At 38.2% G+C, this 12,615-nt stretch overlaps 1 protein-coding gene across 3 annotated transcripts in view; it reads left to right on the top strand.

Moving 5' to 3' along the window:
- The first annotated feature begins 7,450 nt into the window (after window positions 1-7,450).
- The window catches only part of gbf1 (golgi brefeldin A resistant guanine nucleotide exchange factor 1), a 101,059-nt gene continuing 95,894 nt past the window's right edge, over window positions 7,451-12,615 (top strand). For 2 of the 3 annotated variants that reach the window (XM_029521954.1, XM_029521956.1), the window contains exons 1-2: window positions 7,451-7,721; window positions 11,930-12,034. In XM_029521954.1, the coding sequence (XP_029377814.1) occupies window positions 11,939-12,034 (96 nt within the window). In that variant the 5' untranslated portion in view covers window positions 7,451-7,721; window positions 11,930-11,938. Of the gene's footprint in view, window positions 7,722-8,208; window positions 8,292-11,929; window positions 12,035-12,615 lie in introns of all 3 variants that reach the window. The other variant, XM_029521955.1, reaches the window with a different exon arrangement.

Consider the following 12,615-nt stretch of genomic DNA (forward strand, 5'->3'; position numbering starts at 1 on the left):
ATGGCAACCACAGGATGTATGGCAATGGAAACAAAGCAGGAGACAGCTTGTCTCAGTTGAGTGAATGGTTTTGAGCAACTGAACAGAATCAGCGGCAAATACACAAAGAGTAAGCCAAATGGAAGAATTTAGTCCATCTGAGCTAAACTTTGTCATGGTGATTTTTCAAGACTTTTATCATTGTCCAATGTTTATCATCACACTCACCACACACTACAGTGATTTCATTACACTGTATCACTAGTAGGTCACTTGAGTCTTCTGACCAGGTCTTTTGGTTGCAGTGGATGTGAACAAAAAAAGGGGGACACCTAGTAAGCAGCCTCTCTTGACACCTTTAAAGTGAGGCTGAAGACACATTAATGGGCTTTAAAAATGCTTGTGAAACTTTGTTTTCTTACAAAGCAATTTTTATGACGGTCATTCATTCATTCATCCATCTTCAATTGCTTATTCATTTCTGGGTTGTGGGGGTCCTGGAGCCAATCCCAACACACATTGGGCAAGGGCAGGGTACACTCTGGACAGGTTTTTATAATGTTATCTTTGTTAATTTTACTTTTGTAAAAGCACTTTCTGACTTTTCTCTCTAATAGGTGCCAAAACTTTACTTTCTTATAGACATGGCTGCCCCTTAGCTCACATGTCAGACAAGTGACAAAATCGGACTGAAACGCCCCAAAACATATAGAAGGGCACACATGTTAAATGATTTTGATCTTAATGATGGAGTGATAATTTCACCAGTACTTCCTGAAACAAAATAGTGTTATGGCAGAAAGGTACTGGGGGACAAAGTGTAGAATTTCTTTCCCAAACCCCATTTGGGACCCCTGCTTGTACCTCTAAGATTATGTCACATCTAATAATTTCCTTGGAATTTTATTGTAAGGCCAGGAATTGTGAGATGTAGGGAGAAACAAATAATTCTGCTGATAAGAGAGTTAGGAATTTGTTATTTGAATAGGTTAACACAATGTTGACACAGTTATGGGCTTCCAGTGATTCTGTTGATATGTTTGTCATCTATCAGTAACCTTCACTGATGAGTTTGACATCTAGAGTAGGTCAGGTACAAAAATTACTAAAAGTGTGGGTGTATTTGTTTTTATGCAGCCTCTTGTGTAAAATGCAGCTAGCTCTTCACATCAGCACAAATAAAATGATTTTCAGGACTTAGCAGTTCAGAAGATGCTGATCAATACAGATTACACATGAGAAAGGAGACAGCTCATTACATCTTTGACAGTCCAGCCACAGCAACATATAATATATAATTATAATAAGAACAATGTTAATAAGGAAATGAAAAAGGGGGCACTATCTTGGTCTTGGTATTTTTTAAATCTTGGCTACAGACCTATATTGGTCCAAAGTACTAAGGGTATTGAGTTCCAAATTTACATTCTCTCAGTTGAATAATTAATACAAAAGATGAACAACTGTTTGGTTAGATCTGATCTTTTTTATTTCTCTGTAATAAAATATTATGATCTATGGTGTAGCACTGAGCTGTAAGAGGAGAAGTATGGAGGCTGATCCGTTGTCTGCAGCCAATAGAATATCGCTGGAGACTTTAACCAGCGCTGCTTCTGTGCTGTGATGAGCTCTAAATCTCGACTGAAACTCTTCAAGCAAACCATTCCCATCCAGATGGTCGTGTAATTGGTCTGCTACTGCTTTCTCAATGATTTTAGAAATGAATGGAAGGTTCGATATGGGTCTGTAGTTGGCCAAAACATCTGGATCAAGATTTGGCTTTTTAGGCTGGGGTTTGCGGTCTTAAGAGTCTGAGGTAACCAAAGACCCAAAGATAATAATATCCCAAAAAATAACCCAAAGATAAGGTCAACTTAATCAGATATAAGATGAAAGGCTCAATTAAGTAAAAAAATCTCTTTAAAGAGGCTAGTTGGTACTGGGTCTAAAAGACAGGTTGATGGTGAGAATGATTCCAGATGTACAATAGGAGTTGCAGTTGATACAAGATTTGCTGTATCCAGTAGAAGATTATTGTCTAATCTAAGTAAGAGCTGATGAATTCTTTCTCTGATTGAGAATTGTATCTGTAAAAATAATTGTTACTGCTTAAAGCTAAGGGGATCACTGGTTCAATGGAGCTTATGACTCTCTGTCAGCCTGGCTACAGTGCTGCAGAGAAACCTGGGGTTGTTTCTGTTTTCTTCTATTATTGCTGAGTAATATGAACTTTTAGTACTGCGGCAAGCTTTTCCTCAATGTCTGCTTTAAGACACAAATTTGGGAATTATACGATGGAGCCAGCCTCCTTTGTTTAATTATTTTCCTTTTGGGCAGCATCATCAAGATTTGAGCACAGTGTGGCCATAGTGCTAATCACAGGGTCATCAACCTGTGTGTGCGACAAATCCTCATTTATTCATTCATTCATCCTCATTTTTCGATATGGCATTGCTGGAAATGATGACTGAATGATCTCTTTAGATTTAGCCACAGCATCTTCAGATAAACATCTTCCATAGCTGAATTTAATCCTTGATGCTGTGCAGTCAATTAAAGTAAACTCAAATGTAATAAGGTAATGGTCAGTCAGAACAGTGTTTTGAAGAAAAATTGTTAACTTGTCAATTTCAATGCCATACGTTAGAACAAGGTCAACGATATGATTGTAGCAGTTAGTGGGTTCATTCACATGCTGGGAAAAGTCAATTGAGTTTAGTTGGGAAGGAAACCCAGAACTAAAGCTGTCGCTTTCTACATCTACATGCATATTGAAATCTCCCAGTATAATGATTTTACCTGTACTGAGTACTAACTCTGATATAAACTCAGAAAACTCTGATAGGAATTCTGAGTACGGACCAGGTGGACGGTATACTGTAACTAACAGAACTGGTTTTTCACCTTTCCAGTCTGAGTGGGAAAGACTAAGAATGAGGCTTTCAAAAGACCTGCAGACAGATTTTGGTCTCGGGTTGATTAATAGGCTTGACTGAAATATTGCAGCCACCCCACCTCCTCGACCTGTGGTACGAGGGATATGAAAGTTAACATGAGTTGGGGGTGTAGCTTCATTAATGCTAACATACTCATCCTGCTGCAGCCACGTTTCAGTTATACAAAATAAATCAATACGATGATCAGCTGTGAGATCATTGACTAGTAGGGATTCTGATGATAGTGTTCAAATATTCAACAGTCCACATTTCACTGCAGTGCAATTTGAGATCGAATTTGTGGCTGTTTTGATTTCAGTTAAGTTTTTGTTCTTAGCTCCTATTCTGTTCAATTTGGGTTTATTAAATCTTCTAAATTTAGGAGGACGCGGAACAGACACAGTTTCTATAGACCTAAACATAGACAGAGACTATTCTATTCACGGCAGGGAACCGCTCTGACTGAGGCGCAGAGGAGCGTGTTAAACTGCGGCTCTGCCTCCTGGTCTCGACTCTGGGCTGTCAGGGTTTTGGCTTTCTAATAAAATCAGCCATATTCCTAGATATAAGTGCAGCCCCACCCATGGTGGGATGGACACCATCTCTTCTCATTAGACCAGGTCTCCCACAGAAAGTCTTCCAGTTATCTATGTAGACACCCCACCGTACTAAGCACAGCAATCACACCTTATTAATATCCGTCCATCCATTTTCTGTACCAATTACACTGATTAAGCATAACATTATTACCACTGACGTGAAAAACAATGATTATCTCTTCATCATGTCACCTGTTAGTTGGTAGGATATATTAGACATCAAATGAACATTTTGTCCTCAAAGCTGATGTGTTAGAAGAAAGAAAAATGGGCAAACATACAGATTTGAGTGAATTTGACAGGGGCCAAACTGTAATGGCTAGACAACTGGGTCAGAGCATCCCTAAAACTGCAGCTCTTGTGGTGTGTCCCTGGTCTGCTGTGGTAAGTATCTATCACTGTGGTCCAAGGAAGGATCTGTGGTGAACCAGCGACAGGTTCATGGAGAGCCAAGGCTCACTGATGCACATGAGGAACAAAGGCTGGCCCATGTGGTCTGACACAACAGACAAGCCACTGTTGCTCAAATTAATTAAGAAGGTAATGCTGGTACTGATAGAAAGGTTTCAAAATACGCAGCGCATTGCAGTTTGTGGTGTATGGGGCTGCATAGCCAAAGACCAGTAAGGGTGCCCCTGCTGACCCTGGTGCACCGCCAAAACGGGTAACAATCGGCACGTGAGCATCAGAACCTGCCATGCCTTTACAAGTCAGGACTGTCCTGGTAGCAAAATGGGGATCAACGCAATATTTGGCAGGTGGTCATAATTTTATGCCTAATCCATGTATCAGGAAACCAGAGTACCTTGAGGAAACCCATGCAGGCACGGGGAGAAGCAACAAACTCCGCACAGAAAAGGTCCAGGCCAGGGACCAATCCCACAACCTTCTTATTGTGGGGCAACAGTGCTAACCACATTCTATTCTTTTTCATTAATTTTATTGTGCCATATTTGGATGATAGCACATCTGAATTCTTAACTGGCACACTGATGTGTTGTCCCACCAGAAATTCAGCCTTTTACAACATGCAAACAACAAAAAAACTTGAAAAAGACCTGTTATTCTTTGAGATATTTTTTTCTGTTAGCTGGTTATTTGTGTTTTGGCCCACCTGTCAAAGCAGGACTCTCCATTTCACTGAAGAAGGACTAAATTCTCATATTTTAAATGGCATTTAATGGCATTCCTTTGCTTTTTTGTTGTATAGTTACATGTGTATGTAGGGAAAAGGACAAGCACATCAAACCTGGAAATTAATTTTGAATTGGACTGATAACTGATGGAACTTTTTTACAAACTGTTCCCTGCACTAATCCAGCCACACCAAACGTCATTGTACAAGCCCAAGATGAAGACCAGAATTGTTCCCAACAGTGCTAAAAATTCATTCATTCTTATTGTTCATTCATGTTGATGGGTGTAAGTACATTCTTGACCTTGGGAATAGTAATTTGATCATTTGCTAGTTTTGTCCAAAGCTTTAACACACAGCTGAGAATGTGACAGCTGGTGAACACTACATTTGTGAAACTGGAAAGATCCTGCTAACAAGAGACTGAATGAACACCAGAAACATCAGCTGTCTGTGAACACCAAAGCCACTCACAGTGTCCACTGGGAAGAGGTTGAAGGTCATCAACCAGTAATCATTGTGCAATTGTAGAAAGATCAAAGAGGTGGTGCACATCTTATGCCAGAGTTAGCTAGGTTATCTCCATGAAGCTCCATGAGATGTATTAGAAAACAGCAGAACATAATTGCAACATTTTAGGAAAACTTCTTCTACTGGTTAGTGTTGAATGGCTTTGTCTGAATAGAAGGTTTTTTATACAAATGACGGTCAACATATATTGTGAAATACCAATTTGATTTTGTCTTGTTCAAAACAAGCTAACCAAACACCTAAATATGAAAATCCACTACCACAGGGAATACATATAGATTGGTGTGTGACTGTTACTGAATGCCACAGTCCACCTAAGTATTGATGCTGATCATGTTCACTCGTTTTTAGCCACAGTTCACCATCTTCTAATGGATACTTTCTGCAAGATAAAGCTCAATGTCACATACTCATCTCAAACTAATTTCAGTAGTTCAGTGAACTTCAGCAGCTCCTCTTGTCTGCAAACCCGGATCCAGTAGACCATCTTTTTGATGTGATACAAGAGGAGATTGGCAACATGAATGTGCAGCTGGCAAATCAGCAGACCGTCTCATGCAGTCATGTCATGCAGTCACGTCAACATGCAGAAAGCTTCCAACATCTGTTGGATCAATGACATCCTTGAACTGAGGCTATTTTCAGAGTAGAAGGAACTACTGTTACTATGTTTCTGATATAAAGTGCTTTCACGACTATATCCAGGGTGCAAAGTGACATTAACTAAATGGTAAACCTGAATGCAAATAGAATGACAACCAGTGGCTATTTGTTCTATTTATCTGATTAATGTCGTTTGTTATATTTTTGTTGATTTGAACAATCCAAAGACATGGAAAACTAACAACTGAAAAGCTTCAATAACTAGCAATGTTAAGTCGTGAAAACAATTAAGTGATTAAAAGGTTCCAGTTAGTTTTGTGTCGATAAATATAACTAAATTAATTGTAATTAATTCATACATTATAATAAAGACATAAGTTCATCATCCACGTTGACATCATCCATTAAATTCACTGATTTTGCATCATGTCTCTTGAGTTGGTTGTATTTTCTGCATTTGATTGTGATGGCTCTACTCTGACTATTTGCAGGGTTTTTTTCCCCCCAAAACATTACTATCTGTTTTTTTCTGTTTGTTGTGGAAGAGTTCTGTTATTGGTTGTGCTATGTGTAACAGATTTTTTCCCAAATAGATGTTACAGCTGCAGGTAATAAGACACACAAAACAGGGTGCGAAAATATTAGTAAGAACACATGGTATAAAGATAAAAATACAAGATCTTTTAATCGTCCCTCAGTGGAGAAATTTGCACATTACCATAGCAGCAAACATATAAAGGAGAGAATAAACGCACACAAGAAAAGTTGACAGAAAGAATAAATAAATACATATATAAAATGAATATATTTGGTCAGCGCTTTTTCCTCCACAACAAGAAGATGGAGAGGTCGGTTGCGGGACTCGTGCCTTTCTGTTTGTACGTTCTTCCTGTGCCTACGTTGGTTTTTTCTGGGCACTCGGGTTTGTTCCCACTTAATTTGTGATTCTGAATTGCTCGTAGGTCTGAATGTGAGTAGCTGATTGTCTCTTGTATGCTGGCCCTACGCTGGGCTTGCGGCTTGTCTACAGTGTACGCTACCCGCCCTCGTCCAATGTGAGCTGAGATTGGCTCCAGCCTCCCCACCGCCAACCCCCGCGACCCGGAAACGGATAAGCGATAGAAGCTGAATGAATAAACTGTCGAAGATTAATTGGTGAATGAACATATATTTACACACACACACACACACACACACATATTAGTTCGTGTGCGTGTGCGTGACATTGTAGAACAATAGAAAAAAATGAAAAAAATGAAAAGTCCATAGAGCACACAGAACTATTGCCCACATTATTTGACCAAATCAAGTCGGTCTTATAATTTGAGATTCTTTCGCTATATATATTGTGTACTTGCTAGTGTGGAACAGATCGCTCCAATGGAGTTGCTGACAGTGCCTTCGTCGTCAACACCGTCAACCAACCTTTATTCACCACCGTTCTGTACCCGCCCTGTTTCATTAAAACTTTATATTATTTTGAAGGGGGAGGGTTATATAACTAATATTTTTTTTCAAAAATATATCAAATGTGACTGAAACTTAAACTCAAAATTTCTTATTTATATTATGTATTTACACAAAGCTGAAAGTGGTCAGTTAGGTAACCTGTCAATCAAAACCTCTGTCATCAAGTTCGGTTGAGTCTGCACAGTTTTCCACGTCAGTGTGTTTACCAAGGCCAGATTGACAGTCACAGGGACAAGCTGAATTCATTCACATATGGAGTAATTTTGAAAAGTGAATGAATAACCTGTGTTTGGAAACATCGGGATTTCAAGCAGTGGAATGTCGGCATCTTTAGTTTTTCTGTGTTTCGAACTGAACTAAACTTTGGTTGTCTTCATTCACTGTTGGCCGATTAGCCTGCGAGCTTCCCGAGCTAGGCATACATTAGCTACAGTCGGACTCCGTGGTTGAAATTACAGCCACATACAGGTAATATATTATTTCAAGAAGAAAACGGTTAAGCGTGTTTATTTGGGTTATTGTGTCATTTGCTTTATAAAACAAAAGAAATACGTTATTTCTTTCTGGGGAAACAACGCCGAATCTTGTTAGTTGTTAGCTAGCTGAGCTAAACTATGCAGTTCGCTGTTAGGTTCCTGGGTAGGTAAGTAGTCTTATTTATGCTACGATTATGTTTCTGCTTAGGCATGCTGATTGCTTAGTTACGTAGCGTTGGTGTTTCAATTCGTTGTTTTTTTTTTTTGCTTTGTCAAAACTGTTAACCCATAAATTTGGATAGAAAGCTAGCTAGCTGTGTCTTTGAATGAACACGCCATCTAGCATCTGACTGGATTTGCTTTTGATTCATGACTTATTCTTATGATACTTGGACATTACATAACGAGGTTTTTAATAATGACTCAGATTGATCCACTGTTTCAGGAGTAATTGTGTTTTTCTTTTTTAAATGTTAAAGGCAGAGAAGTTGTTGTGTTGTGACATATAGCTGGTCGTTGGAACGAGTCAAAAGTGTCAATCAGCTGATGTATAAAAAATAAGGTAGGAAGTCTATAATTTACTAAACTTTACATAGTGATTCATGTGCTTCATTGCTGCCCTTAGAAGAAGCATCTCAGGAAAGATTTGGCCAAGACAGACCTCTGAAACACAGCATTGCAATCTAATAAACACTTTTAAATCTAGTTACCCCCCTCTCTAAATAGCAGAGTTCCTGTGTTTCCCCTGCTGTGATGTGAATGAACTATGAGGTTCTAATTTGGAGGGGAGTCATGTCAATGTGCAGGATTTTACTTTGTCTGCAGTTTGAAAAAGCAGAAAAAATGGATCAAGAATGAAGTAATTAATTTGCCATAGGAAGAAAATAATTACAATGCATGCATAATAAGTAATTTAGATTTGGCTACTGCTACTGCTTCTGAGCTGTGCACTTATTCTCTGGCCCTTTCAACCTCACCCTCTGTCAGTGTGAAGGATGTTGAACTTGCTGTGTACACTGTGTAGCTGTTTTGTGTAGGAGAATATAATATCAGCTCAGGACTTAACATCATGGAGTCAGAGTAGCATTGGTGATTTAAAAATTTCATTGGTACATTGCAAGTGAAGTCTCATCTATGTAAGCCTGTCACTTTTTCCCTACATTTGAGCCATCACCCTACCACACCCTCATTCTCTTATTATTTATAAGTGGATACTTACCATGTATTTGAATATATAGTCACCCAGTTATTATATAGTATTAGTATTATTTTCTATATCTTTCATGACACAGGGAAAAAGGTTAATCCAACAATTTTTAGCTATATATGACTTGTCAAATATGAACTGCATGTCATTTTGAATCTGTTTGGTTATCCGTATTGGCTGTAGGCATTGTCTACATAGACATGGAAATTTGACGTTCGATTTCTCGATTCTGCATTCATTTTAGGGGATAGTGTTTTTTGTTTGACTTTAAGCTTGTTGACACATGCACAGAAGCACACATATAGACACACACACGGTACTGTAAGTCTCAGGCCACTGCTGACTTTGCAGTTTTAATGACTGTCAATATTTATTTGTGGTGTCTTCATGAGGTTACAAGCAGAAAATACAGGAAATATGTACATTAATAATAAAGCCCAGAACTAAATATCATCTTCAGGCAAAAGTTAGTGTTGTCAGAGGTCACAATAATAAAAGATTGACATATCATCTTCCGATACGAAATTGTGATTTAATGTTAAAATCTGTGATGTTTGACATTTTGAATGGTATGATGGGATTGAAAGTTGATCTCATAAATATGTTGTGTTTCCACTGAGTTAAACTCATACGTGTATATAATGCTCAAACATGTCTTACAATGACATCACTTAGGGTTCCATTACATTTTGGTTTGAGAGAGCCAGGTTCCTGCTATTGCTGAAGTGTAAGAAGAGGCCACAATAAACGCTTTGCATTTTAGCCCACAGAAGCTGTTTTTCCATATTAACAAGGAAAAAAAAAAAGATTTTTCATAGAGCATGCATAGTATGCCCTGTATTATATGGTTGTATTCTAATAGAATTTAAATTTAAATTCTAATAGACTGAGAAATAATGATCATTTACTGATTAGACATCAGCATACCCTCACTGATTGATGCAGTCAAAATTTTAAAAAGTAAAAAAAAAAAATAGAGAACATTTAATAATTACAGCATCACCAAGTCAATCAAACTTCAGGGATGTTAATCTATCCATTTAGGAAACAGAGATAAAATCAATCAATACAGCTACAATGGTGGAGGCAAATGGAGAAAAGAAGCCCCAAAAGGGGGGGGGTTTCACATATGTTGACCACAGCCAGTTGCTTTCTCAGGATCTTTCCTGATTCCTGGTATCATGAGGTAGAACCTGCATGCCAATCATGTTACATGGGTAGTACACCTCCTCCAGGATGGCATATTCATATGCTTGATCACAAGAAGATTGATGGAATCTCCCAGCACAGTGTCAAAAGCATGGAGAAGATATCAGGTTGAATACCTGGTAGAATCGGGCATGGAAATAAGGAGATGAATAGGACATCAACCCAGGAACAGGACCAGTACTTGTTCCTTTGTGAAAGGAGGAACTGGAAGAGCACTGCCAGCGCTCTACAAAACTACCATGAACAAGGCCCGATGTCTTCCAGTGCTACCTATGCTCACAGTTTACATACTATGCAGCTTGATTGGCATAGGCCAGAAAACAGCAGAATTGCAGGGTGACCATTAATGCAATATCTCTACAGATGGGCGCAGGTTCACACTTATCACATGCAACAGATGTAAAAATATTCTGCAAATGCTGTGGTGAACTTTATGCTGCCTGTAACATCATCCGCTGTGATCGGTTTTGCAATGGAGATAAGTGATTGTCTGGGATCTTGGAAGGTTGCACAGACCTCCATGTCATAGTCAGTTCCTTGTCTCTTGTTAGACACTGGGATGGAATCTTCCTAGTTTATTCTGGCGCAGTGGGCCTTAATTTTATTTCGAGCTGTGTGTCTTAACATTGTTGAACAGTTTTACTTGATGGACTGTTGTAAACTGATGGGGTTGGTTTTAAAATCAATTTGATTTATAAAACACTGAATCTTGGTTCCAACATCAGTATTTGCATTTTTGCATCTTGTACATCTGCCTTAAAATGTGGTGCATTAGTTAGAACTGTGCAATGTACGTGCTCAGGCTCTACCCAATTCATAATTTTATCAGCTGAACCAGATTTGGCTCTTCAATATGAAGATTAGGCTATTCTTTGCTTTCTGTTTTCATACAGACTATCTGGCAATCAGAAATTCAATTGAACTTAATTTCAGTGATGATTTTGACTACATGAACATAGACAAATGCAACAGACCTATGGAAACATATTTTTAAGCATTTAAGATCAATAAAGGCAGTTGCATATGATTACAATATTTGAACCGTCAACATATAATGTTGGGCTTCCATACAGATTTTTCAGAGGAATAAAACAGGCAACACATATTTACTTCTATTTAAATCAAGAGCTTATAGCCTCTTTGTGTCACCTTAAAAATTGTATGAATACATAAGTGAATGAAGTTGTTTAAAAATACAGTCATAGCATTGCCGGTGCATTTTTTCATGTGATTATTTATTTATTTATTTATTTTTAGCAATTTTACAAGCGAGCCCTGATGTATAGAAAACAAATCAATGATTCCCCCTTATTTATGAGTTTTCATTGAAATGTTATCCCTGTGCATTTTTGTAAGCTTCTGTTTTATCCTCTTATTTTAATGCACACTGACTTGGGAAAAAAAAAAAAAACCCTCACTGCTTTACTTGAAGAATCTTGTGGAGTAATGTGTCACTGACAGATGATTCGACTTGTCAGCTTTCAGGGGGCAGCCCATGTATGTGTCTTTTTAATAAGTTGAAAAATGACCGATGTTAGCTGGCCACGTGAGATAAGTCACTGCAGTTTGTGGGTGGGTCCGCATGAAGAATTCTGAAGAGGTTAGCGGTCTCATAGCAAAGAGAGATGACACCTACCAGAGGGATAGATAGAAAAAGCCTGTAAAGTCTTCAAAGTTGAGTCAACAGTATGTGGGCTTTACATTTTCAACCTGTCCCTGCCAGTGTTTAACCAGAAGTTATACTAAGGGAGCATTACAAATCTTTTCTTGTCTTTTTCATCCAGAAAAGCAGTATGGTGAACAAGAATATCTACATTGTCCAGGGGGAAATCAGCACTGTGGTTGGGGCAATCAAGAGAAACTCCAGATGGAATACGCATACTCCCCTGGTAAGTTAAACTCAATAATAATTGTTATTATTTTTTGAGATTATCTATATTACAGATATGAAAACTGACTAACTGACCCTCTTGCCAAGGTAGAACCAACTCTTGAAGATAAAACAAAATAAATTTCATGCTCTTAATCTTTAATAACATTTGACTGATTTCCCGTCCAATTCAATATTTACAGCAGCCTGTCTGTGTCAGGTATAACCACAAATCTAAAGGAAGAAGTGGACCTACAGGTCGCACCAATGCGAGGAAATGAAAATAATACTCAGCTACTAAGCATAGCACAAATCTAAACTATGAAATTCAGAAGAAGAAACGAAAAAACTCCAGATATATATGTCCTGGTCTGTTGATTCAAAAAGACTGGAGAAGACCTCCAGTCCTTCTTATTTGCATGCTTTCTGTCATCATACTTATGAACAATGAATAAATAGGCAAGTATATTAATTGTAGCTATTAAGTTGCAGAGCCGTTGACTTCATCATCAACTAATTTGCATCTTTTTCTTTCCCTCTTAAGATGTTTGACATCAGACTAGGGTTGGATAACATGCCAAAAAACTGTGATCATGGCAT

The sequence above is a fragment of the Echeneis naucrates genome, chromosome 15, assembly GCF_900963305.1.
Source record: "Echeneis naucrates chromosome 15, fEcheNa1.1, whole genome shotgun sequence".
NCBI classification, from domain to species: Eukaryota; Metazoa; Chordata; class Actinopteri; order Carangiformes; family Echeneidae; genus Echeneis; species Echeneis naucrates.